The 26,960-nt window shown below is 39.9% G+C and overlaps 3 protein-coding genes across 5 annotated transcripts; 2 read left to right on the top strand and 1 right to left on the bottom strand.

Moving 5' to 3' along the window:
* Window positions 1-1,356: 1,356 nt before the first annotated feature.
* LOC111233492 (protein FAM171B-like) lies at window positions 1,357-10,579 on the top strand. Its single transcript, XM_022761317.1, has 8 exons — window positions 1,357-1,701; window positions 2,988-3,221; window positions 4,323-4,415; window positions 4,912-5,070; window positions 5,180-5,350; window positions 5,690-5,806; window positions 5,914-6,037; window positions 6,150-10,579. Exons 1-8 carry the CDS (start codon window positions 1,488-1,490, stop codon window positions 7,468-7,470), a joined length of 2,433 nt encoding a protein of 810 aa, XP_022617038.1. The 5' UTR covers window positions 1,357-1,487; the 3' UTR covers window positions 7,471-10,579.
* Window positions 7,731-15,541, bottom strand: zswim2 (zinc finger SWIM-type containing 2). Its single transcript, XM_022759689.1, has 10 exons — window positions 15,392-15,541; window positions 15,227-15,303; window positions 14,715-14,755; window positions 14,125-14,359; window positions 13,502-13,753; window positions 13,246-13,330; window positions 13,031-13,113; window positions 12,611-12,779; window positions 11,207-11,542; window positions 7,731-7,772 (listed from the first exon to the last, which is right to left on the bottom strand). Exons 1-10 carry the CDS (start codon window positions 15,539-15,541, stop codon window positions 7,731-7,733), a joined length of 1,470 nt encoding a protein of 489 aa, XP_022615410.1.
* Window positions 15,542-16,968: 1,427 nt separating this feature from the next.
* On the top strand, window positions 16,969-26,661 carry LOC111233419 (calcitonin gene-related peptide type 1 receptor-like). 3 transcript variants are annotated; one of them, XM_022761224.1, is made up of 13 exons: window positions 16,969-17,123; window positions 19,381-19,443; window positions 20,002-20,155; window positions 20,265-20,375; window positions 20,963-21,075; window positions 21,166-21,257; window positions 21,533-21,647; window positions 21,744-21,897; window positions 21,988-22,048; window positions 22,139-22,205; window positions 23,393-23,611; window positions 23,915-23,956; window positions 24,403-26,661. In XM_022761224.1, the coding sequence occupies exons 2-13, from the start codon at window positions 19,393-19,395 to the stop codon at window positions 24,607-24,609; spliced, it is 1,386 nt and encodes a 461-aa protein (XP_022616945.1). In that variant the 5' UTR covers window positions 16,969-17,123; window positions 19,381-19,392; the 3' UTR covers window positions 24,610-26,661. The 3 variants fall into 3 exon arrangements, with proteins under 3 accessions (XP_022616945.1, XP_022616953.1, XP_022616962.1); XM_022761232.1 differs by having other exon boundaries at window positions 20,268-20,375; XM_022761241.1 differs by lacking the exon at window positions 20,265-20,375.
* The last annotated feature ends 299 nt before the right edge of the window (window positions 26,662-26,960 follow it).

The raw sequence follows: 26,960 nt of genomic DNA on the forward strand, positions 1-26,960 counted from the left end.
TGACATTTTTATGAAACTACCCAAATGTTTGAATCATGTGCACCCATCCTTGCTATGTCCAAGTTGAAAGGTCAGACTATCAAACAGGAAGTTGGTGAATCTAATTCAATTTATAGAAGGGGGGAACCCAGACTGTACTAAGTCAGGTAGAGAACAGAGGGGTGTTTGGCTGTTGCCCGAAACAGCAGTTACTGTGGTTACAATGAATAAAGTGAAATTAACACTTAACTTCATCTTGTAGTAAATGTCATATCAAGCCCTGTGATCATATTCATGTACATGTACAGTAAATGGAGTAAAAGTTATTTAGTACAGGCCACCACGTCTCAACCATGACCACGTAATGACTTCTTTAAATGCCACTGTGGAGGGTGCTGTGTCAAGGGAAAACAAAATATCTGGAGCAAAATGAATCTCACTAGAGTCGGTGGGAGGGTATGGGGCATGTGGTTGCCCCTGAGCTTCCAGAGGAGTAGAAATTGGGGGTTATGAAACAGAAAACCATTAGTGGCTGGAGTTTTGAGAGGACAAAGTAGAGACAACTTGACTACTACACAGGACACCCAGACTCGACAACACTGCTTGACAACTCGACAAGATGGTAGACTACCATACACAACTAGTCTACTTGACAAGACAACTATACAACTCGACTACTTGACAACTCGACTACTATACTATACGAATACACTACTATACTAATTAAATGACTATTAACAGTAATTTACATTATAAATATAAAATTCTGGACGAGTAATCACGACACAACAAGAAACTTGAATTTATTAAGCCTATATTATGACAAGAGCAGTGGAGATCTGTTTTCTGATAGATGGCCATACAGACCCCAATGATGTAACAGCATCTCCCGTCTCACCAAAGATAAACAACACATACAGATCTCTCACTCTGACGCTCTATAGTGATACAGCAACAGTCATCACAGTCTAAATTACCGCAGCACGAACAAACGACTATTTTCACACAGCAATAATTTCCATCAATTGTTTGGTTTACAAAATACTGAAAAGTGCACGATTTAATTTCTACAGTGTTATAAAAACAGGAAAACAATATCAATATAAGTCATTTAGCTAAACTAAGTAAAAATAACCTTGCTATCTATCAACGAAGTGCACAGCATGTATTTTACCAATAATTATTTATTGGACTAAAGCACATATAAATTACATAATTACATTATTTATATTTCGGGCCAAAATCATGTCGAGTTGGTATTGTTTTTTTCCACTGAGTGACACATCGCTTTGTTGAAAACGATCTTCGGGCCACACGCCCAGCCTCAGCACCAGCGCATCCTTTCTTTACGTGTTTTTTTGCCCCCTCTCTCCGCACCAAGATTAGAAGAAACCATGGTAGGGATGAGGCCTTCACGATAAAGACAAACATTGCTGGACCTCGTTCTTCTCCTCCCGAGTTCGCTTCTCGCGGTCCGTTATGTCTTTGAGCCTGCTCCCCCTCTCGCCATGCCCGCTGCTGAACGCTACCTGCCGCCGCTGCTGCTCTTTCTGCCGTCGTTGCTTTTGATTTCCTGCCTGGATGGGGCGGTGAGAGCAGCGGAGGGCGGCGGCCTGCCCTCCTCGCCCGGGGACAATGGAGTCATCGCCGCGGCTGGAGACCCGTCTTCTACATACCCGACCGACCCGGGGCGATTTCTCAGCCCCTCGGCTCTGATAGCAGGTAATTATGAACAAAAAGGCGCTACGTCTGCTCTCTCTCATTGTTAAAGAAAATGGGAATTGGCTGCATCAGAGCAAACAGTGTTATTCATGATTGAATCAGGTAGCAGTGTTGTGCATCTCATGTTTGTTTTTGTTACCCTGATGTCAATACGTGGCTCAATAATTGTGCGATGAAATTAGTCATGCCATGTCTTTTTTTTTAATATATATATACATCTTATTTTGAATATAACCTGCTGGCAGATATAAGAAAGTTACCAAACCATTACCAAAATATGACCGATTTTAAGCAGTGTGAATCTGCTTTGTATGCAGATACTTTGAGCAGAATATACCTTTAAAATCACTGCATATCTTGTTTTGCTGTAAGCTATATTAAGTATTAATTAAGTAAAGCCCTTACAAAAAAAAAAGTAGGTGAAAATGAAGAATAATTTGGCAGCACCAATTTATTGTACATCTCCTGTTTTAATCCTATATTGTTAAAACATTAACTAACACTACTTGTCTGATATTTCTATTGATAGGCTATTGGATATAATTTGCAGCCAGTCTGGCCAACAGACTAATAGGATAATGTATACTGTGGAGGTTTGAGGGATTAGGGTTTTTATCTTTTTGGCCTGAGCAGGTGATGTACTAATGGGGGACCTTGGTAATCCTGTGCTGCTCTGCTGATACAGTAGGTAAGCCAGTGTTCGCTGATGGCCTCACCGCTGCAAAGTCTGTGTTTACATTAGGTTTATGAGCATGTATGGTAATTTTACATAGAATAGTCTTTTTTAAAAACCCAAAGCTTACTAGGATCTCCAGCAGCCACATCAGTATCAACTAGAAAATAAATACAGAATGTATTCTGGTCAAGATTTTTTTTTAAAAGCCCCAAAAAGGCTGAAAACTAGAGTTGTAAAACAAGTTACTCAACAAAAGCTTGATATTAAAAATGAGGAACTTGCTCCTGCATATTAACTATGAGTGTTCCTGTATGCATATAAGAGTGATCATTAGTGTTGGAAGGGAGGAGACGTTTAACATGGCAGTGTAGCTCTTCCTCTCTGCTGTCACTTGGTTTTGATGTATTTTTCATTCTCCCAGCGACTCAGCTTGCCTCATCACTTTTTCATAGTGAGAGAAAGGTTACTGAGTACTGCTGAGAGGATGTGTTGGAGGCATACAGATAGAGCACATGCAGAGACACACGTATTGGACATGTACTAAAATTTTCTTATGATTAAGAAAAAATTCACAGGACTGCCAAATGACTCTATTGCATCTTCTCCCCAGAGTCCCAGTTTGCTCTAAAAGTCCTGGTGAGGGATGTGGTGACCCGTCAGCCGCTGTCGGGGGCTTCGGTGGATGTTTATGTGAACCACACTCTGAGGAGCTCTGACCGAACGGGGGCGAGAGGCGAGGTTCTGCTCTGGGTGGCGTACAGTCCAGGCCTCAGTCTGACATTACTGGGCAACATGGAAGGCTACGTCCCCCGCCCGCTGCCGTGGAGCACCAGCAAGAGACCAAGTGAGTTACCTACCTCGACTAAGCCTGGCTTCTTTGACGTCTGGATGACAGCCCTCCAACACTGTAAAAAGAAAACAACCAATAAACAGAAGCACAGGTCTATATAGAACAAACATTTGAGGCTTAGCATAGTGCCTTCCTCAAGGATACATGTTCTGTACACACAGAATCATGAGGAGGCAGTTAAAGGTTGAAAAACACTAGAAGTAAGGGAAAAATCAAACATTCTATGTAGTATGCTACAAAGCCATTTGTACGCGCTTATTTACAGTATTAACTCACACACTCTCAAATGCATTATTTATAGCCATTAAAGATTAATGAACTGTCTGCAACAACATACAACTTGTCCCTGGAATGTGCATTCAAGTGTAACTGAACGCTGTGTTCCATAGTCATTTCATTGATTGTTTCTACATGTACTGATGAGTTGAGGTGTCCGACTCGAGCTCGGGTGAAACATATCCCTGCCTCAGCAAACTGTCTTTGTCCTGCATTGAATCAGATGCAGAGGGGGTGGGGGCTCTTTAGCCACAATAATCTGATGTTGGGGTAAAGAAAGGGGCCAGGATCTGTCTCTATTGTCTGTGTTCCCACGTCCTCCTACTTCCTCATACTGGTCTCAGTCAAACAGAAAATTATCTGGGAGGTGGTGTTTTGCAGGAGCGATGGAGCAGATGTTACGAGGGATAAAATCAGAGTGTCATCTGTCAAGACCTGCTTCGCTTTGCATTGTCAGAGGCGCCTCCCTTTTGTGCTGCTGAACCCTAATAAAAAAAAAAGGCTTGAAGTAACGTTGCCATCTGCTGGTGGTAATACAGTTCTACAAGTCACCATAAACAGCAAAGGACAAAAGCCTGATCTCTCTCCTTACTTATTCTGTCTTGACACATCATATATTATTAATATAATATCTTAAACTAAATGTCAGTTGTATTTTTATTGCATCTGTCTATTTTCCAAAGGCATTTAGTGAAAAAAAAAAAACTTTTAATCTGTCAATTTATGTGTGCACTGTTCACATTTCCATCTTTAATTCTTGTTGTCATCATATTTTTTTTTGTGTGTTTGATTTCTGACCTTTTGTTTGTCTCCCTGCAGTTTTCTCTGCTGTGACCCTGCTGCTGCTCCCTCACAGTCAGGGGAACGTCTGGCTGTTTGAAGACTCAGTGCTCATCACTAGAAAGCTACCTGGTAAGTTTACAGAGCCAAGAGTCAGTTTGCCTTCATCTCAATGAGAACCAGTCACTATCGGTTATTTCCATTTTTAGTTGCATTTTAAGGTTCAAGATCTTGAGTTGAAAAACATATTATTTTTAAAAACATTTTCCCCCGAGCTTGATTCGTTTTTAACTTTTTAAGTTGCATAGATAAAATGAAAAAGTAAGAGGGGATTATCTCACTCCAACAGCAAACTAACTACTTACTGTGTTGCAATATTTAAATGTGAATATGACAAAGACAGTACTGTTTTTTGCCCTCAGATCAATTAGGTATAATTAAGCCTCATTGTGAATGCATTTGCTGAAACTATGTGGCCAAAGTCATTGTGTCTTTTTAAAATAAATGGCAGATTAAATGTTTTGTCCAATGCCATGAAAAAGCACACTCACTTGAAACTACATTATATATTTAAACACAGTGCATGTGTCCAGATTTAGATGAATCATATGCCATCTTGTTTTCACAGACAGTTCATCCCAGCCTAAAGTTAAATTCCCCAAGAACCTCCTCACAATCTCTGATAAGAGCAACATCTCCTCAGTGACAGCGTATCTGACTGTACCACAGCACCATCTAGCTAAAGACTGCGCCAACTGCACCCCAGGCATCATCAGCAACAAATCAGGTGAGCGTTAAACAAGGCCTCATTAATGTTTAAACCAATTTACTCCTTGTCTGGACCGTTTAAGGCTTGGTCGTTAGGAGAGAAAAATGCTTTACTCCTCCTCCTGCAGTGTTCAGAAGCATCGAGCTGAAGGCGGTGGCAGCCGTCAGCGTCCTGCTGTACTCGGGTGATGAGGAGCTCCAGGTCCGTGGGCCCATTCAAATCAGTCTGCCTCTGGGACACAACACCCTCCTCCGGGCTTCTGATACCGTCCCAGCCTGGGCCTTCAACCTAAAGACGGGTAATGAGTAAAGATTACAGAGAAGCCACTTGATCTCATTACAAAACAAGATTGGCACATGATTAATACAAGAATAATGCATGTAAACGATGATTAATACACATGGAGAGATCCAGAATTTTAAAAGAAATTACAGTCAGGTCATATTGTAATTGCAGTATTCAGCAGTGACCATGTGTGATGCTGTTAAGTTCAGTTTCTCTCTGAAATACGATTTTCAAACTGACTCCAACTTACTCTTTAAAAAACATAGAAGCAATATTGTAATTTGATTTGACTGTGATTTGATGTACTTGCTGATACTGTAATGCAAAATGAGTACATTATCACTGTTGGAAGGTGCCTGGGAGAATCAGGGTCTTGGAATAGTGAAAACTGTTGGCAATGAACTGGTTTGGACTTACACCGCTTCCCATCTTGGCTACTGGATCGCTGCAGTACTGCCCTCCTCAAACGGTATGATTACTTACATACATTGCCTCATGTAAATACAGCGTGTTGAGTGTTTTGCTGAATTTTCCATTAATAAATATGTATGTCTACTTATAAATTTAACCACTTAGATTATCTGGGACATGGAAGCACTATGGATTTCATATCATACCACACCTACTTGTTAATTGGAATACTGGGAGGAACGCTGGCTATAGTGATCGGATTTCTTTCCTTGCTGCTGTGTCACTGCGGGTAAGAAGTCTCCTCAGAAATGTTATTGGTCAGGTTCAGTTTACAGTATACAAAACATGCATGTTAAACTGCAGTCCATCTTGATTAAATTCTGTTTCCCCCCCATATACAGAGGTTCTCATCGAGAGCCCAGGAGGAGGAGAGCGCGCTTTTCTAAACTCGCAGTTTTGAAAAAAGACCAAACTACCTCCACCCACATGGAGGAGGGTTTGTTGTTCCGATCCGGTGACAACAGCCTCGCCTCCTGCAGTGTCCAGTGTGAACCCTCATCCACGCCGAGACACAAAGCCAACTACAATATCTATGTGGAGGATCCAGGGTGTCGCCCGGCGGCTCCTCTTTATGAGAACATCGCTTCAGATCGCATCAAAGGTCCCCAGCAGCCACCTCACTACATCAACAGTGAAGATGTAGCTCGGCTTCGGGAGAAGTCAGAGCAAAACCGTGCCAACATGAATGACAACTTCTTTCAAGATAAGCTGGTTCATATCTATAACCAGCCGGTGGCCATTATTCAGGCCCCAGAGCTTTTCAGTGCTCAGGAGCAGCAACTGTCAGGCTGCAAGGCTGCCACTTTCCCCCGCAATGGAGTCGAGTATGATGCTCACTCCGAGCCTGCAAGTAAAGACAGCTACACCCAGACACTACCCAAAGTCCCTCACCATCACTCCCAGGGTGGAAGCAGCACACAGCAGAGCAGCCAAGATGAGCCTCAGCCTCTGGAGACTCCTCCCCAAGGCCAAGGCCCTAACACTAGTGTGTGGGGACGCTACAGTAATCTCCTCGAATCCTCTGTCTCTGTACCTGGGACTCTAAACGAGGCAGCTGGTATGGAGGCTTTCAGCAGTGGGCACGGTGTGCCCAGTGAGCTGCAGGGGATCTCGGAGCGCACGTTACTGGAGCTGACCCGGGGCAAGTCTTCATCATCTCACCCCAGGGCCTGGTTTGTCTCATTAGATGGGAAGCCGGCTGCACAGGTCCGCCACTCCATCATTGAGCTCCAGAGCCGCCACCGCCCGCCGAGCAGCAACGACACCAGCCTGGACTCAGGGGTGGACATGAACGAGCCTCAGCAGAACATCCGCGAGACAGAGCGTGACAGGCCTTCGATCAGGGCGTCCTCTTTGCCACACCACAGCCGAGGGGGACGGTATGGCGAAGAACAGGACCTGAGCAGTAGTGAGAGTGGCAATACTGCTACCTGTACACCAGAGGACCCTTCCCTGAGGAACATTTTAGACGGGAGCAGTGGGGCTATTCCCAATATTCCCGAGGAGCGCGACGGGATGGATACATCTAGCGCTCAGGAGGACAGTGAGTCGAGAGGTACGCCACCTCCACGGCGCCTGAGGAAGGTGAGGGAGAAGGGGAAGACGGAAAAGAGGAGTGCCAAGCACGTCCGTGAGGGGAGACCTCTGACAAAGAGAAGTTAGGGGAATGGCTGATTATTGCATACACCCAGACAAGCGTTCAAATTTTCATTTAAATGTTCTATCAGCCATTTGACCCATATTGAGCTTCATCACATGGTGTCATAAGTGCTGAGTGATCCAAATTAGTTTTTGCCACTTGTGCTCACACAGGCATTGTTGTTGTTAAGTTATGTGATTGTACAACTTTGCCAAAGAATGCATAAGCTAGCTAAAGAAATAAAGCAGGATCTATGTCATGTTGAAGCATTATGTAGCTGCTGTTAGACAAGTTTCTGCACCATGTTTTCCTCATCCTCCCCAATCTGAAGATCACCAGCGAGATTCTTCACAGCAAAATGTCCGTGTGAACACGTTATCCCATAGTCCCCGGTACTGGCATTAAAGAGGGTGCCTTCTTACTGCCTGTAATCATAAAATATGATTACATAAGGCACGGTATTTGTCTACATTTAGTAAAATCTGGTAAGTTTGCAGGAAAGACACAGATACAGGTCAATGTGTAGTGCACTTATCCTCACCATAAATGCCTGCTGTAAATTAAATAAGATACAGAAGCTTTCCCCGTTTGTCGTGCTGACATCTTGTTTTGATCATCTTGACTCATTTCACTTAGAAAGACACTCTGGGGTTCACGAAGCGATTCGGTTATGTCATTATCAGAATCAGCTCTCACAGAAAAATAAATAAGAAAATAAAAAAAGTTTTTAACTCATGACATAAAATCAGATTTGCTAACAGCTAATCTGATTGTGAGTGAAATAATTTAGTTTCCACTTTCCACCTGTGGCTGACTCCAACCTCGGACCCTGATGGATTTTGGAGTAAAACACTGGTATACATTGTAAAGCTAAGCTGCCATTTGACCACACTTGATATTCAAGGCTGTAAGCCTACAGTTGTTTAAGAATGCATGAAAATGGATGTTTCCTCGTGTGTACGAAAATATTTTGCATTTTACTTTAGGGCTAACTTTAGGGTTACGTCATCATAGCTGTTAGATTACTTGGTGACTGGATGATTCATTTCATTAAAAAGGAGACTCAGTGTTCTGCTCCCAATTGTGAGTAACTGTTACAACAATAACACCCCGGACTTACACTATGAGAATGGTTATCACAACGCAAGAATCACATGGACAGATCCAAATAACACAATTATTACCCACATCCAGGGGCACCACAGCAATTGGCACTTAAAAAATGGTAATGTTTGCTTTATGAGATTCATTTTTTGTGACTGGGAAGTGTCTGGAAAATCAGATTGCTTGTCTGAAGAAACCCATGGTACAACAAGCCACTGTTAACAGCCTAATAAAAACAGTAATTGCTGATTGCTTGGAGGGGGGCTGTTAAATTGCATACAACTGCACTGCTGTGAGGCAACAATTTGATACATGAGGTAAATATTCACAATTTATAGTCTTAAATGAAGAAGCTGAAACCCTCTCACTTGGCATCCCAATGCATGCATTATTATTATTTTTGTTTTTAATAACTGGACTGCTGGTCGTGTACAGTATTATCCCCTGCAACTATGTTCTTGATAACACTACACGTAAACAGCTGGTGCCTTGTAGATTTGCTTTTACCACCTATTTCCCTAAAACTCTTGATACTGATCCCAACAAAAAATATGTTTAATTGCTGATTAGTTTGGCTACCTTTTTTTTTTTTTTGCTTCGAGCGGCATAAACTGAAGACAGAATGAAAGTTTTAAACATATTTTTCAAATGAAAGTAACTATAAGATGGATTGTCAAATTTTGTTCATTCATGTCCCCACACAGGATTAATTTTTATCTTTTTTGGTGATCCCTTTCCTTGCCATCTAGTGCCATCATCAGGTCAAAATTTCAGTGAATACTTAATTCCCGGCAGCCTCAACTGTACTTGTGTTAAGTCTTGTACTTGTGTACTTTGTGTTTAGTGCTAATTAGCAAATGATCGCATGCTAACATGCTGAAAGAAGATGGTGAACATGGTAAACCTTATGTTGGCATGCTGACATTAGCATTTAGCTCAAAGCACCACTCTGACTAAATACAGTCTTGCAGAGCTGCTGGCACGGCTGTAGACGCATAGTCTTGCTTGGGTTTAACAAAATTTTTAACAATTATTTATACAGACACACGTTTCACTTAAGTAAAATGTCAAACAACAATGTCACATGTATGCCTGCCTTTCATATCTGTCCTCTACCAATTGATATGGCAGCTTTTGTCTTGAGTCAATTAAAGCACACCACACTTTAATATGTGCCCACTTGTTACACTGGCACACAACATTCCCAGAAACGTATGAAATCTTCAGTGTGTAAATATTACAATGATTACAACAAAGAAAACTGATATCATTGCCTGTATGTGATAAAGTTTGGCAAAAAAAAAAAAACTCACCATGAATACCAGAAAATGATTCCACTAGCAATATTTATCATAAATTAAAATTTAAAAACAAACTCTGCAGTGACAGTTTTGCCATATTTAGTCTTCCGTCACAGTACTATAGTGTGTTTTTGTTTCTATGTATATAGTAAAGCAGCATTTTATGTATTATGTGACTGTGACTTCATTTAATTTGGGCTGTTCTTCCATCTAACAGCAAAGGTCTGCGAGGTGCATCAGTGCTTTTCACTGAACGATTGAATGACAGAGTTTTTAAGCAACTGTCATTTGAGATGTGTTATCAATGTGAATTCTTTTAAGGTTAGTCTAAAGAGTGAGTGTCTTTTCATGGGAGTGTACAAAAAGCCTGAGCTTTGTATTTTTTAAATGTAGCAACAAGTTGAGCACTTAATCATTCAGTATGCTAACAAATGAAAAATACTCCTGCTCTCCTGCTATCCTTCAGCTTGAAAACACAGTATATCCCAGCTTCAACAGCAACATGAGGAGTAGTTTGTGAATACTTTGTGCTGATAATTTCTGAAAGCAAATCAAACCTACTGCCACTCCCATTTCAAAGTGATCTCTCTGAATGTATTTGTATTGATTTTTAATGTGTTCTATAGTGTGCTCCTCTTGTGTCTAGCCATTGAACCTCACAGGCTTTTGTTTCTTCCAAAATGGGCACCTCTTGTGTTTACCTCTGTAATAATGGTAGTGTTATTAGTCTTGCCTTTTTGTGCACTAACTTAATAAACTTACTTGATACCAATTCTTGTTCAGTGCCTTATTCATTCAAGCGTTTTAAGTATATTGCATATTTACAAAATAACATCAAAATGACAAATTTCCAAACAAAAACAATAGTTCTGATTCATTTCAGATTTATATTTGTTTGAATAAAGGATTAATGTCATGTATATTTACTGATTTATTTCAATGTAAAATTTATTGAAAAGAAGTGCAGATGCACCACTGAAACCAACTAAGTGTCTGTCTTCCTGTGATGCTGTGTGTTTATCAGGACTCCAGTCATTCTTAGCTCTGAAGTAAGTTTCTTGGTTGTGTCTTGAGTAGTTACTGGGTCTGCTTTTATGGGCAGCAGTCTAGTTCCCCTGGCAGGACGGGCCACAGTAGCTGTGTGACCTCGTTCTGGTCTGTGCAAACCCACCAAAAGGTCCACCTGTCGTGGATACTCTCCGATTTTGGCCCCAGTTAAACACAGATTTGGTGAGACAGGGCTGCGTTTTGCAAGTGTCTTTTTTGAGGAACAGGTGTTTTGTCTGTGACCTGAGTCAAAGTCGCTTACTAGACCTTGTTTTTTGTGCAACACTCCTTTTCCTCCTTTTGTTACAGCATCTGGTGTGGTAATGCAGAAGCCAAGAAACTCATCAGTCTTTAACTTGCGGGGGATGTTTAAAGTATCTGAAGAGCCTGTCAGCACTTCTAAGTTAAGAGAACCATGTGAAGGGGCAGTTTTAGAGTTCCTGTCCCGCAGTGCCACTCCTGGGATAAACAGATCCTTTAAGCTATGTTCTGGTTTGGCAAAGTCATTGGAAAGGCAAGAGGCCAACTTATGGGAGGTCTTCCTTTCACTGGTTCCCCAAGTCAAGGGATTATAAATGACATATCCATCCAAGGGGCAGGAGTTCAACTTCCGCAGGATCCCGTCCACACAGTCCATATGGAACTGAAGTGTGTGTAAACATGTGAGGAGGAAAGGAAGCAGAGACAGAGAGGGGGCTCAATCTAACAATGTTTTTGTACATTTTGTAACTATGTTTCATTCATTAGGGTTTCCATTCAGATTCTTGCAGATGTTAATATACAGATTTAGGAATCAAACTCTCAAGTTGTTAGATTTATTCTGTGTTGATTGTGCGTCATGTTTTTCTATATTTTCCACCGGGCTGTCATAAATCATAATACAACCACTATGCAGCCCTGACCCTTGTTGGAAAGTTAAAAATAACAGCTATATTTCCATTTTCTATGATTTTGTGTTAAGCTTTTTTAAATGAATGATTTCGGTGAACTGAATTAATATGGTGATCACAAATTTAGAATTTATTTTTATTTATTTTTTTGTTTGTTAAAACATCCTATCAGATATCTGGTCTGGCCAGAGGTTCATGATGTTCTGCAAAAGGTATTTCCTTGAACGTGGGCAACCTGCCACTAGAAAATGCTACTTCTATGGATGGATATTTATTTCAGATTCTAAGTGCTGCCAGCAGGAAAGCCATCACTCCAAAATGAATGGTTAAAAACCAGATACACCTTCTGTGGATGATTGGGTTGACATTATTTATGAAATCTTTAGGATGGAAAGAATTACTTTATATATCAGGTTGCAACAGGAATATGGGAAAGATGGATAAGGTACATAACACTATTTCTCTTGTAGACCCTATTTTATAAAGGGTTTTGAGTATCATGCAGGTACACGATAACTTTTTGTTTGTTTGTTTGTTTGTTGTTGTTTTTTTAAGTTATTTGGATTGGTTATGTATTGTATTTAAATTATTTTTCTTCTTGCATGCCTATAATTTAATTTACTTCACTGGTCCTAAATTGTTTCTGTATATTCTATTTTGACCGATAACAGTCAATAAGATTCATTATTTTTGTTTGCAACTGAGTCTCATAGAAGGCTTTAAATGGATCATGAAGTAATACATTAAAAAAAATTATTAAAAAAAACCCCAAAAATAACTTCATGTCAGATAATGCAAGTACACACAGACTCCAGTCTTACCTTATGATTACAAGGCAGAGTTCGGACACGGTGACCCAGGGTAAAATTCTGTAGACAGATCCGACACTGCTGTCCCTCGTCCAAGAGCATGGACCCCGATCTCACCCTCACAGTAGGCAGACACCCCAGCACATTTTCTGGTAGAAGGTCTGCGGCAACAGGGATGATGCTGGGGATCGAGATGGGAAATAGTGAGGAAGGAACTGTTATTTTTCTAACCAAGAATTGTTTTGTCTGACGTTGTGCTTGCCTGTGGAAACAGCATTTTTACTGATCAAACATATTTGATTATACTGCTAAGATGATTTTCTACTCCATCTTATTATCACCCTCGGAAAACCATCAATGTTCAGCGTTAACCCGGCATTCTTCATCTACCAAAGATGAAACAGATTTTCTGGCTGATTTTCAACAACTCACCTGTCATTTGCTGACTGAGAGGCCGCTCCCTTTGGTTCATCTCTCAGGTCCTCTGCCACAAAATGCCACTTGTCTCCTCTTTTCTGTTTGAAGTATATTCAGTGCTCGGTGAGTTGAGATGCTTGAACATTTTAGTTCACAGTGTGGGATATTGGCTGATGCAAGTATGTGTTTCAAAGCTGAATGCATATATATATATATATATATACGCTTACTGTTCGTGAAGCAAACTGATGCTGCGGGTGGCAGCCTTTCTTTGAGCAGTCCTCACACAAATAGAAGTAACTGCAGACTATGCATCTGAAAAAAAATAAAAACATGAAACGGATACAGTCACTTAAAATGCACCGCAAAGTACTGGGAGACTCTCACTATACTTCAAATAATATAATCATGTTGTTCAATACTGACAACTGACACAGCAAAAAAATGGACTAATGTTACACACAGATATGACTACCATAAGCTTACTTGAAACATTTGCCAGTGATAGGGCAGACCTGGCAACCGTTACAGAGAACTCCCAGGTGCTTGCCTGGCTTCTCTCTCTCAGCAGCAGTGAAGAGCTTTGCTGCGTTTTTCACCTGCTCCTGGAGTAACTTCAAAGAGCCGAAGTCCTCCCTGCACAGAGGGCACTTCACCGTTTCTTCCCTGTCAGAGAGCTTCTGGTGATCTGCCCAAACTTTCATGCAAGAGATATGGACGTTATTGCCACAACCGAACCTGGGAGAAAAACAAGGACAGCGTGTTCTTACAAACAAGCACGGAATATCTGTCACCAAAATGCAGGAAATAAAGATTTCATTTCGTTTTGTTGTGTTTGAATGATGTGTCCTCTTCTGTCAATATCAAGGGATTTGAACCAAATTTTATTACTTCCTAAAATCTGTGCTGGCGGTTTCCGCCAAACATGCCCTATGTCAACAGCTGAAAGTGCTACAGTGCGACAGACCACTCTGTACTCTATGAGGTCATGTTCAGGCCAGTAGTACAACAAAAGTTGACTAGAACATCTTACATCACCCTGAAGCATGACCGTACTGTGACAACAGTCTGACACCCCGACCCCAGCCTGACCACAGCTGCCTACACACCTGCAGTAAGACACAGGCTGTTTTTTCTCCAGCAGCTCCTCTTGACAGATTGGACACACATCCTGGGCTTGGATCACCTTCCGGCAGACACTTCCAGCCTCCTGGTTTGTGTCTGGTTGGCTCGAGGTCCCAGAAGCAACAGAGGAATCATTTTCCATCCGGTTGGCTTTGGTTTGGTGTAAACCATGGAGCACCTCCGATATCTGTCTCTCCACAAGTCCGTGTTGAAATGAATCTAGAGCAGTTATTTTAATAATACACATCAGGAGGAGGATATGTGCAAGAGTGGGTCAGTTTTTTTTCTGTTTCAGTATTAATGTGAAAGACTTCACAGCATGAAAAAGTATTGTGTAAGGAGTCTAAAATATCAGCTTTATGATGTACATATGAAAAACGTGTGGGAATTATAAAACACTCTTGCTCTAAGCTAAAGGTAGGGACAACAGGGGGTTTGATGAACATTCAATTTTTCTGAAAAATACAGGCCATTTTTCCAAGAACCATACTTGACCAATGGGTCACACAATGAAATCATGCCTGAACTGAAATGTAGAGAATGCAATCATCTTTAATTTGTCAAAACAACTTACACTCATGTTCTCTGGGTAGTCTGAATTTCCGCAGTAAAACCCTGTTATGAAAAATATTAGAGGTTCATTCAAGAGTTAGTAGCGCTCACATAAAGTGAGTATGTATAAACACAAATTAAGTCATTTGTAGGCCTGGATATCATTAGAATTTTCTCAAACATTCTTTTTGTAATTGGAACTAAATTATTAAAGAAAATATCTACAATATATACAACATCTACAGCTATCTTCACATAAGAGCCACACCAGGATTTTAAATAAAATACCAAACAAAATAGAGTAAAAAACAAAACAAAATAGAGTAAAAAACAGAGTAGATAGCCAATTCCAGTTATCAAGTTCTGCAAAAAAATTTCCACAATAGATGGTCTAGCAGATTATGTCTAGGCAGCAAGTGTTCACTCCACATGCTGCACATATACAAAAGATAAAAAATAAAACAAAGAAAAAAGAGTCATATTAATGCATTTAATCTCATGCTGTGTTAATCGTTTTCTGTGTGTTATTGATACCAGCAGATGTGTTTACATGGCTCCTGCTCCTTGATGAACACCGGGCAAGAGCACGTATGTGGGTCACCCAAACACACCTGAACAATGTGAACAACAGAACATATTGGAGTGTGGATCCAAATCATTTTTGAGACTCGATACATCCTGAATCATAGAATGATTTACCTTGAAGTTTCTGGCCTCTCCCTCCTCTTTGAGCAGAAATCCCGTGGGGCCGTAGGATTTCAGGAGGAATATAGTTGTGTTGAGGGCTTGGTCCTGGTGGAAACCCACTGCATCACTGACTGTGTTCCTCCAGGCAGGTTTCCTGAACATCCTGTCAATGCAGAATAAATGTACTAATCAATAATCTACCCTGTAATAATGAAAATGAGAGTACACGTATCTAAAACTGCCAGGAGGGTAAATGTCTAAACACACCTGGATAAGTCCAAATAAAGGGTGCTGTGGATAAAACATCTACGATATGTTTTGTTCACCTTGAGTACTTGTTTATTACTGTTGAGATACATCTTGGAATCGATAGCTGTTTTTCTTTATCTTCATACTCACCTTACAGTTATAAAGTCGCTCAATAACAAAAACAAAAGAACACGAGTAAGAAATAATCATTGTGTATTTACCTGTATCTTCTTTTTTTTAGGTTAAGCCACAATTTATCCCATTTTAAGACAGCAAAACGACGGTTAACTTGAGCCCGACATTACCTTGCTGTGTTTTGATAAGGCTAAATTAGCAGCAGCTGTCGAAAACTTCCGGTTAATTCTAATATCCAAAACAAGTCAGTTGGGATAGAAAACACGGCAACCTATTCAGTTTGATAAACTTAACCAAACAAGGTGTGCACAGCTGGAAAAACTACCTGTCTTTTTTCAGTAAATTGAATTACTGAAGACCAGCCGCAACTTCGTTGACTTGAGGTGCAAATGTCTAAAGAACGCCGTAGTCATAGTAACCAAACTGCTGCCATGGATATTTTGAACTGCAGAGGGCGCCAGGGATAAAAAGAAATTTCAAAAAATAGAACCTTCAGTGCTGATAAGTCCAGTTTCTAGCACTGGATTTCCACCAGTTATGTAGTACAAGAGCATCTCTTCTGCATAATGTATATATACAAATATTCTGTGTCCTGCTGTTTAAATTAAGCAACAGTTTGCTCATGATTTGCAGAACTCAGACCCTAAAGATCATGACTTAACATTTGCATAGTGTGTGCTAGATAGTATAGAAAAATAGTCAATACACTACAAAACCAATATACTGCAGAAAAGGTCTTATCCATCCAATAACTTTCTTTTTTTTCAATAGACAACAGTAAAAGCATTTTCTGTCAGAGATAAGCATCATTATTTTAATATTCTGCATTTCATTTTTTACTCTTGCGCTCATCTCATAAATCTACAGATACATAAAAATTAAAATGGTAACTTACATTTAAAGAAGCAGAAGACCTATGTAAGCAAAGTAACAGGTTTGTCCAATAAACTAAAGCCAGTAAGTTGCTTTGCAGAACTCAGACCCCAACAATAACTTAAAGTACACTAAACTTGACTTATAGTATGTATGACATATAATAAAAATGATCAAATTAAATGGGTATGAATTATTTCAATGCTTTGTGATGTCCATTACACTGTAGGGATGTCCCCCTGTGTGGCTGCACAAAAGACAAGCATGTGATGTCATCCACAGCCCCCGTCAGGTTTTATCAGGACAGCTCAGTGTTGCTTCTGACTCTGGTGCAAAACACACAAGCTGAAGGAGTACTCTTGACGAAATTACGAAGACTGTATTGCATTGTTTTTCTTTTCCTGCAAAGGCAAACTCTCGGACTGAAGGATTACTCTTTGAGACCTGGCAAACACTGTGTTTTAATAGTTTTTCTGCTCCTGCAAAGGTAAGTTTAATACTTACAGTTTTTCAGCAAGTAGGCCACATGGTTACTGTTCAAGCACTGTGACTACAGTGCTGAAAACAGGTTAAATGTTTATTTTTGAGTGTCATACTATCTATCTATTATTAGATTTTATACTTATTGTTATGTTAGGTTATGTTGTGTTGCAGGGCACATGAATGCACACATGAACATTAAGGCGTTAAATGATAAAGAATCAAAACCATAGATCAAAATATATTTTACAATGTTTTACAGTTAAAGAGGGCAGCTGGAAAACCAATAATCTGTTTATTTCGTGATAAATCTAAAAGTTCTATTTTAAAAACAGTAATATCTTTCAAAGGGGCACTGATTTCCTGGACTCATACCTGCCTCTTTGAAAGGGCATTAAACATTGATCCCCTTCAGATGTTGATCTTTTTCACATTACAACATTATTTATTTAGGCCTCCAGGTACTCCAGATGTAAAGTAAGGAGAATTTAGTGTGAATATATCGCGAGTTTGCAACAGTTCCTGAATTTCCTGCTTTCTCTAACGTACTAAAAAGCAAAAGAATGTTTCCAATATGGAATATGTTCATCCCACTTACAATTCTGTCACACCTAACACCAAAAAGCTGTTCACATGGCTAACATAAAGTGGTGAAAAGGCATTTCCTGGGCCAATGTGTTTGTAATAAAGGGTACTTCTCATGGAAAAGTGTGTAAATCCTAACGTTCTGTCATAGATGGCCCACATAATAAGGGAGTAACTTCACTATGCGTTATTAAATGTCTGTGTTGGCCATTAGGGAGATATACTGTGTGTCTTTGGGTGTGTTCAAGAAGATATTAATCTCTTAAACTGACAGAGAGTTCCTGAATTAACAGGCAGGAGAGCTGAATATGAATTAAGGTTGTTGGTCTGTGTCACGATATTATATCACAACTGCTTTTTTATTGCAAATGAGAAGCCAACAATTTGTTATGTGTCACTGTCGTACTGTAACATGACTGAGAGTGCAAAGTGATAAAGATTTTGACTTTGTGAAGGATACAAAGTTAATTTTAAATGACAAGATGACAATGCTTTTACAGAAATGAGAATTTAAAGATTTTTTTTATAGTGTATAATGTGCGATAGAGACACATGTCGCTTCTCCATGGACTCTGCTTTATGCTTTATCACACTGTGGGTACATTACATAACATAAATTGAATTCCACCATCTTTTCACAATATTATGAGCAATATGTTGCACATTACACTACAATAAAGTTGCCGGTTGCATATGTCTCACATCCTACAGTAATTGCTTAACATTTAGATCAGCATATGAAGCATTTATTGAGCTGACAAATACTTTTTGTAAGTGAGTTTGCAGCACATGCTCTTACTGTATTTGCCATATTGACAACTTTTAGGCTATACATTAGTTAAACTTGCTCAACAGGCATAATAAGCGTGCAGGAAGGAAGCTGTGGAGAACAGAGGAAGCAAAAGGCCACGTCTGTAATGTACAAAAAGGAGAGACCTGCCATTACAAAATAAAAACAACATGGGATTGGAGACATAGATCTACTGTTTACAGAACAAGGTTACAGTTCTGGACTTCTTTAGGAACATTTTTGAAACAGTTTGAAAGTAGAACTGAGTTGTATTTATGTTTATTAATTAGATGTTGCCATCTTCCTTCGATCAAGTCAAACACACAAAAACAAATTCCACTGACAGACGATACAATAATATACAATAAAACATGCACGTTTAGCCTCTTGTGTACGACATGCCAGCATCTCAAAAGTGTCAAACTAAGTCATTGTGATAAAAACCTTTTTAATACTGAAACTATCTAAAAATAAGATCCTATGAAGTACAATAATACTGATGGAATTACACATTTCAGATTGTATGGGTATGACAGCGCAGAGCACGTGAACCAGATGTTGAATCCAGCTCCTGTCAACACGAGCAAGTGTTGGATTCATGTTAGCAGCTGCTGCAACTCAGGAAGCATTATTCTCATTGAGCTCTGGGGGAAACTATTTGGGATAGTGTTGAAATTTTTACCTGTTCCTCCAGATTGCATAAAAATAACATTCAGTGAAACATTAAAAATAACATCTAGTCTGACGGACTGAACCTGTCCTCAGTGTTTGGTTTTACATTCAAGTCATCAGTGTGTGTCTCTCTCTCTGTGTATGTTTCTTGTACAGAAACAGATAAAGTATTAATATTCCACTTTTTTGTTTTCTTAACTACAAACTAACCATGAAGATCAGAGCACAGATGGACCTGAAATGCCTCATGTTTCTTCTGGTGCTGTGCTCCCTCAATCAGGTAACCCTCTCAGATATGCTGCTTTCACTGTATATGTCACCTTCACAAATTCAGGAAAGACATTCCTGTACTGTATGTTCCCGTTTGTTTGTGTAGCTTCACCCTTCATTCATTTTTACATCATCCAATGAGTTTTAAGGCAATTTTATTAGATCAATATCTTAATTCATTTATATTATTATTATTTATTCTTTTATTTAGTTGTTTAGGTTTCTGTATTTTGAAAATTGATCAAAAGTGATGCAGCAGAGCCTGAAATATCCAGAAATTAACGTCCTGATATGAGTCAAACTTGTTCCTACACCTCCCATAATGCAACTAGAGAGTGTGTCATGTAAGACTGCCTGGTACATGTCCAGGTCCTCATGCTCCATGTGTAATATTCTCAGACTGTTGTGTCCCTTTAAATGAGACTTGAATTCACAGTTGCTGTAGATGTGCTCTGATCTCATTGACAGTTGCATCATGTGTCATTTTGCACTTTTGTGCATCTGTGTGTGTGTGTGTGTGTGTGTGTGTGTGTGTGTGTGTTTGCATGCTGCACTTCAATAATGTCAGCTGCTGGTGGCGGTGGCAGGCCCCGAAGACGAGTACCAGACACATGTGAACCATCAGGTTGAGCATCAGTCCACACGGAACAAAATCACCACCGCCCAGTATGAATGTTTCCAGAGGATCATGAAAGAGTCACACCGTCCATCAAAAACTATAGGTGAGGAGAACATGTCAAAGGCTGTGGTAAAGTATTTTCATACTATAATCTATTGCATACCAGCATTCAGTCCCACTGCTGTGTTACTGAGTGCATCCTCTGTTGTCAGCAGGGCCAATGTGCAACACAACATGGGATGGATGGCTGTGTTGGGATGCAACTGAAGCTGGCCTCACGAACCAGAACTGTCCAGACTACTATGATGACTTTGACACTTCTGGTGAATTTCTCCAGCCTGCTTGATTTCTGTCTATTCAGTGACAATCATTTTGCACATTTACCAGCTTAAAATATAAAATGACCCCCTATATACCAACAATAACAACAACTTTCTGAACAACAACAACAAGTTCAATTTCTGTGTATTTAAAGTTCAATTTCTGCTCTCTGGATGATTTTTAAATTGAGGGACCTTTCTGATTATGCACTTTTCCTTTAATGTGAAGGAATAGTCCAACATTTTGGGAAATATGCTCAATTGTTTTCTTTCTAAGAGTTAGACTGTACCACTCTCATATCTGTGTGTTGAAGCTAGGAAGTGGTTGTGTTAGCTTAGCATAAAGAGGTATGGGGAAACAGCTAGCCTATATCTCTCCAAAATAAAAAAAAAAGCATTCATCACCTCTAAAGGTTAGGCTTCCAGTCTTGTAACTGAGCTAGGCTAATCTGCATCCTGTTGCAGAATGCTACAGTTACCTGAAATAAAAAACGCAACCTCAAACCATTATCAAATTAAAATCTAAAATAGAGACTTTTGTGTTTTTGCAGCTTGTTTCTAAGTTTTCACTCCTCTAATTTGTCAAACAGCGGTGGCATCCAAGGTCTGCACAGAGACCGGCGAGTGGGGACGCCACCCGGAGAGCAACAGAACCTGGACGAACTTCACAAACTGCAACGTCAACGATGCACATCACAGGAAGGTAAGAAGGAAATAAATACATCAAATTAGAGCAGCTTCCTTGTCTGTGTGTTTGCGGAAAAAATGTGAAGTTGTATTCATTTTGTTGCAGGCAGTCATGACTCACTTCTACTTGGTTATGATTGGTCAAGGACTGTCTCTGGTGTCTTTGCTCATATCATTAGGAATATTCTTCTATTTTAAGTAAGTGCAGCACAGCTTTCTTTATTTTACTTTTCAGTTTCTTCTCTTAAAGCCGTATGTTCTTTATTGTGTAAAATAATTTGGTACAACTTTCTAATAAAGCATACTTTACTCAGGGTTTATAAGCTATAAATGATTATCCAGTAAGGTTGCCAAATACTGACACACAGTAGAAAACAGGATTTAAGGGAAATCATAAAGCTAGATGTTAAATTTCAGGGCATAAAATGTCATATCATGTCTTTAATGTGTCTCTCCTTTTCTGCCGCCCTCAGAAGCCTGAGCTGCCAGAGAATAACGCTCCATAAAAACCTCTTTTTCTCATTCGTGCTGAACTCAGTCATCACCGTCATCTGGCTGAAAAAACAGGAACACATGGACAACGACACTGTGAGTGATTTGACTCAATCTAAATCTGATATCTGCCCCGATATGATTATATTCCACAAAAAGAACACGGTGCTCATGTTGCTTTTTCCATTCCAGGTAAGCTGTAAGCTTGTCATGTTCGTCCACATGTATCTGATGAGCTGTAACTACTTCTGGATGCTGTGTGAGGGAATCTACCTGCACACTCTCATTGTTGTGGCTGTGTTCGCAGAAAAACAACATCTCATATGGTATTATCTGCTTGGGTGGGGTGAGTAAGGATTGTATGTAGATATCTCACTATAAACATTTGACTTGTCTTAAACCCAAATGTCATAAATGTTCTAATTTGATTTCGCAGGTTTCCCACTGGTGCCATCGGTGATACATTCAATAGCACGCCACTTCTACTACAATGACAAGTGAGCATCTCCAAAGATATTGTTGTAAATAAGTCACATTTATCCACATGGTACTGCTATAAAGTGATGAACTGATCCGTGCTTTCACAGATGTTGGGTCAGCTCAGATACTTCCTTGCTGTACATTATCCATGGCCCCATCTGCGCTGCACTGGTGGTAAGCGCTGAACTCCTGCGGGAAATCCAGACTTGCCTTTTACTAATGATATAGAACCATAATAGACCATACTATGGTCTGTTATGTCATTAGTTTGGGGGGAAATAAACATATTGTGTGACAAAAAAAAGATCTTAAAGTCCACTTACTAGCTTTTTCTGCTACTTTTGTAGCCAACTGTTATCACATGACTGAAGCTCTACACTTGATGTGCAGTTAAAAGCTCCTAGAAAAAGCTAGAAACTGATAAAACGCTATGAGGTTAAAGTGCTGACAGTCAACGCAGTAGCACTTTTCATATACATATCCCCACAGTCTTAGGTAACACAAAGTGTTCTGACAAGGTAAGATACAAATAAATGAAGTCATCGTATTAATATCTAGAGTCACTGGCTGGCTGTGGACTGTTGGTATCTTCCAGATGTGTAGTCGCATGTTATATGAATTGGACTCGAGTCGGACTTGGGTTCGCTGATGACTTTAGGCAATCGTCTGCTGCAATCAACAATGAACAGAATGCATCTCGCAAAACATTTGGCTCAGAAATCACAAATCATTGTATTGCTGCGAGAAGGGAGCAGAATAATAAAGACTGGACTTGAGACCTCATGTCCCAGACCGGAGACTTACTTCCCCAGTGATAATCAGAGAGGTCAGGTACGCTGCCATTTGCACCTCTTGTTGTTTTGGCCTCTTTTTACCTTCAGTCTGGTCACTGTGAAGTTGGATTAAGGACATGTGACTGAATTAATTCCCCTCTTCACCCCCCCCCAGATGTCAACAATGGAAATAATTTCACTTTCATATTTCTTTTTTTTTTTTTTTAATCTTTTTTCTTACTTGAACTACACTTTGAACTACATGGACTCAAACTGCCATGGAGTCCTTGGAACCAACTGAATCTAATCACAGCCTTATCAAAGTGAAATAGCTATCTGGTTTTATGCTGCATGGTTTCAGTGGCTTGTTAATCAGCGGACAGTTCTGTCTCGCATCATTCATTCTAGTTAAATCATTTGAAATGAGAGATCTTGGTGGTAATTCTGAGGTCTGGAACCAGGCTGCAACACAACCGTAAACACAGTATATTTAACTTTTTATGCTGTAAAACTGCATCTATCAGATGGTCCAGCATTTCCTTCATGTCAGGCCTTTCCTGATTTAATGTGCTGCCTTCTTAACTGCAGGTGAACCTTTTCTTCCTGCTGAACATCGTTCGGGTTCTCATCACCAAGCTGAGAGTGACGCACCAGGCCGAGTCCAGCCTCTACATGAGGGCTGTGAGAGCCACCCTCATCCTCATCCCGCTGCTCGGCATCCAGTTCGTCCTGGTCCCCTACAGGCCCCACGAACACTGGGCCTCTGAGATCTACCTGTACATCATGAACATCCTCATGCATTACCAGGTCAGTGCATATGTGCAAGGAGTGATTGCACTGAAGAGAGAAGAAAAAACACCCTTTTTCTCCCTTTTTTTTAATGCAACTAAATTGAAATTAGTATTAGTAAAAGCTCTATTTTAAGTATAGACTTGATCCATGTGAAAATATCCTCAGTAATGATGCAATGGTGGTGTAAAATTACAAATATTTTCAGGATAGGAGCATGAACATGTGACACTGTTGACCTCTGCAGCTGTTTGAGCTTAAAGGATTTCCCCCCTTGTGTATTTTCTCAAGACACTTCTTTTTTTTTCCCCCCACATGCAGGGTCTCTTGGTTTCTACAATATTCTGCTTCTTCAACGGGGAGGTGAGCACAATGAGCTTCATTCAGCATTTTATTAATGATGGCATCTCCTTTTTCAGAATTCGATTTTGAATTTGTCACGCATTTTAATGTGAGTCACAGTTAATAAATCCACTGGCGTCTCAGCCCAATTAAACTACAACAACATGCCAAATTTAATGGGGTTTTTTTATGCTGTGTCACATTTTATTATATTTTTTATCACATATGTGCCTGCTACAGATATGTAAGGTAGTGAAGAACATTTTGTTTTTTCCTCAAGACTCAAAGAAGATGAAGTTTTGACATTTGTGCACCAAATATTTTTTTTTTTTGCTTTCCTCTTTTCAAGCTCTACAGCCGCGCATTGATTCATAGTTAAGATAAAATGTCAACAGAGTGACCTTTTTAACCCGTAGGCCGTTTTGGGCCGTCCGTCTTACATCCCCTTTGTGTCTTTGTTTTGTTAGGTCCAGAGTGTTCTGAGGAGACACTGGAACCAGCAGCGGATGCAGCTCGCCGGCACATTCGCCAACGCCGACTTCTTCCGCTCGGCCTCCTACGTGGCATCATCGCTCACAGAGGTCCACCGCTGCTACAGTATAGAAAGCCACACCGAGCACATGAATGGCAAGAGCTACCCGGACATATTCAGATCGGATAGTCCTTTTGTGTGAAGGTGGCCCCTCGGGAACTTAAGGCACTGCCCTTCTTTTTTTTTTACTTTTTTTTTTTTTTACATTTTCTTTTGTTACCAAGAGTGATGTTGATGTTTTCTTGGAGTTTTGCTACTGTTAATGACACCTCCGTAGCTTCATACCTTTGACATTTTTCCATCTCCCAGCCAAACAAAAACACGCAAACAAAAAAAAAAAAAGAACTCACATTTTATTACTTTTACCAAAACAGAAGGAGCTTGACACCAAAAAAATCCCACGAATATTCAAAAGGGGACTGTTGACAGACATGAGGACGAATCAACTAGTCTCAATATTTGGCATTAATACAAGGAATTAATGCAAATTTTTTTTTTTTTTGTATCGTGTGGAATAAACCTGAAGAGCCCCTCTGTGAGCGAGACGCTGTTCTAATGAGCTTGACGGTTGAGATCTTTCAAAGAGGGAAGTTGTGACTGTCTGGGCACATAACTCTGTAGCAGTTCCTGCCACGTCACGCCTTCAAGACGGGAAAGGAACAAAGCACCATGATTTCTGTGGGTAGTAGTGATTAGAACTACACCGAGTGGACATGGAAATCTAAAAAACAAACAAGTAAAAGTACAATTACAGACACGAAAATAAGAAATAAACAGCTAGCTCGCAGTGCTACATGGCATTTCTGCATGTTAGCCACTTCTGAATTGACTCTTCTATTTATGTGTAATATCCTCTTTGCTAAGTGAAACAAATAATAAGGTTCACAGTACAATGTTGTCAGAAACATACGCTTACATTGCGTGGCTTAGCAGCAGCAACAGTACCCTCTAAGTTAATGTTCTGCTAGGCGTCACTGTTTTTCACTTCATATCTGATAATTCCAAAATGCTGGAGAGGTGACTGTGAGAGGGGAACAGGGAGTGAAGAGAGCATGGGTTTGTACATATATTTGATTGTGTGTGAGTATGACACATATCAAGGCACAAACTATGAATTACTACATTGTATTTAGACTGCCATTAGTGTACTTTGTATATTTTTCCAGTCAGTCAGGAGCATATCACTGTAAGCCATGTAGTCAAGCCCCATAAACCACAGCTTGTTTGATTATAAAGTGAGAAGAGCAGAGATTTCATGTCCCATGTTTTAGATGAATCTTCAGCAGGAACTGACTTTTATTAATTCACTGTCTGTCACCTCCAGTTAGAGATGAGAAGTATATTTCCTGATGAGTGAAGAGCTGCTGGTTTCAGCCTTCAGATACGGGAATTACAGGCCAGTCTCTCCTGCAGCGCTAATAACTTATTGTAATGTTATAAATCACTTAAAAGAATTAATTTGACAATTTAGGAAACATGCTTATTTGCATTCTTGTGGAGAGTTAGATGAGGAGATTGCAAGACAGCGGGTAAGCATTATTAATTATCATTATAAACATATGATGGAATCACAGAATATTTACAAGACTGGATGATTACATGATTTCTACAGTGATTTCTGCACTCTCGATATCACAGGTGTTGTATTTAGCAATTAAAGAAACCTCAGATACAACCTGGGTGTGCTCAGTAGTGGGTCCACAGTCAGATATTTACTGTATGTTACACTGGACATAGCTAAATACTGTATGTGTCACTTTGTCTCGGCTCTAATGTCGGTTTGGTGTCATTCATTTCTTTAAGCGATAGCTGGGTCCTAGGCCCGAGTCTGGCCAGCATCTGGCCGGATTCTGGCAGCCGGCGAGATTATCTGCAGCATGCGCACCAAAATCGGCCCAGATGTAGAAACAACATCTCACATCTGACAAATATATATATACTGTATGTGCTAAAATGTTATAAAATTCAAGGTTCACTTAATAGATTTCTCTCGAGCTTTCAAACTTATTCTACGGCCTTTTTCAGCAAATTAAACTAAAATATTTAAATATTTTATCACAGATGAACCTTGATGTTAAAAAATATGTATAGTTTCCCAAGGTTGGGGCTCATTCTCATTTTTGTACCATAGTTTTGTCATAAAATTCAGTTGATGCTTGTTTATACTGAAGTAATAATTCTGTAAATAAAAGATAAGGTGTTTAAACTGAGATTCAGTACAAAGAGTCACTATAATTGTGTTTATATTTGAGTGTTATTCTGTATGGTGCAGTTTTAAAACACAGACAAAGGGAAGAAAATATGTAATTGTATTTTTTTTTTCTCCCACATATCTAATTAAGGGTGGGATTTCCTTGTCTGACCTCAGAAAATGTTTCCCACTGAAATGAATATTGTTTCCAGACAAAGACGGGCGTGTTAGTGTCTGTTCCTCGTCCAAAACATATGCGGACAGGTACAATTAGGAAGTCCCAAAGGAAAAGTGCTATATTC

This window comes from Seriola dumerili, unplaced genomic scaffold (assembly GCF_002260705.1).
Source record: "Seriola dumerili isolate Sdu_G_001 unplaced genomic scaffold, Sdu_1.0 BDQW01000018.1, whole genome shotgun sequence".
In the NCBI taxonomy this organism is placed as follows: Eukaryota; Metazoa; Chordata; class Actinopteri; order Carangiformes; family Carangidae; genus Seriola; species Seriola dumerili.

What these genes read in the sequence shown, in the direction of transcription:
- LOC111233492 (XM_022761317.1), top strand. Translation starts at nt 1,488, where the DNA reads ATGCCCGCTGCTGAACGCTACCTGCCGCCGCTGCTGCTCTTTCTGCCG. An exon ending in GAGCACCAGCAAGAGACCAA is followed by an intron (nt 3,222 to 4,322) that starts GTGAGTTACCTA and finishes GTCTCCCTGCAG; the next exon opens with TTTTCTCTGCTGTGACCCTG. An exon ending in TTGCTGCTGTGTCACTGCGG is followed by an intron (nt 6,038 to 6,149) that starts GTAAGAAGTCTC and finishes CCCCATATACAG; the next exon opens with AGGTTCTCATCGAGAGCCCA.
- LOC111233419 (XM_022761224.1), top strand. Translation starts at nt 19,393, where the DNA reads ATGGACCTGAAATGCCTCATGTTTCTTCTGGTGCTGTGCTCCCTCAAT. An exon ending in TGATGACTTTGACACTTCTG is followed by an intron (nt 20,376 to 20,962) that starts GTGAATTTCTCC and finishes TTTGTCAAACAG; the next exon opens with CGGTGGCATCCAAGGTCTGC. An exon ending in CACTTCTACTACAATGACAA is followed by an intron (nt 22,049 to 22,138) that starts GTGAGCATCTCC and finishes GTGCTTTCACAG; the next exon opens with ATGTTGGGTCAGCTCAGATA.
- zswim2 (XM_022759689.1), bottom strand. Translation starts at nt 15,541, where the DNA reads ATGTTCAGGAAACCTGCCTGGAGGAACACAGTCAGTGATGCAGTGGGT. An exon ending in TCTCAGTCAGCAAATGACAG is followed by an intron (nt 12,780 to 13,030) that starts GTGAGTTGTTGA and finishes CTCGATCCCCAG; the next exon opens with CATCATCCCTGTTGCCGCAG. An exon ending in CTCTGCCTTGTAATCATAAG is followed by an intron (nt 11,543 to 12,610) that starts GTAAGACTGGAG and finishes CACACACTTCAG; the next exon opens with TTCCATATGGACTGTGTGGA.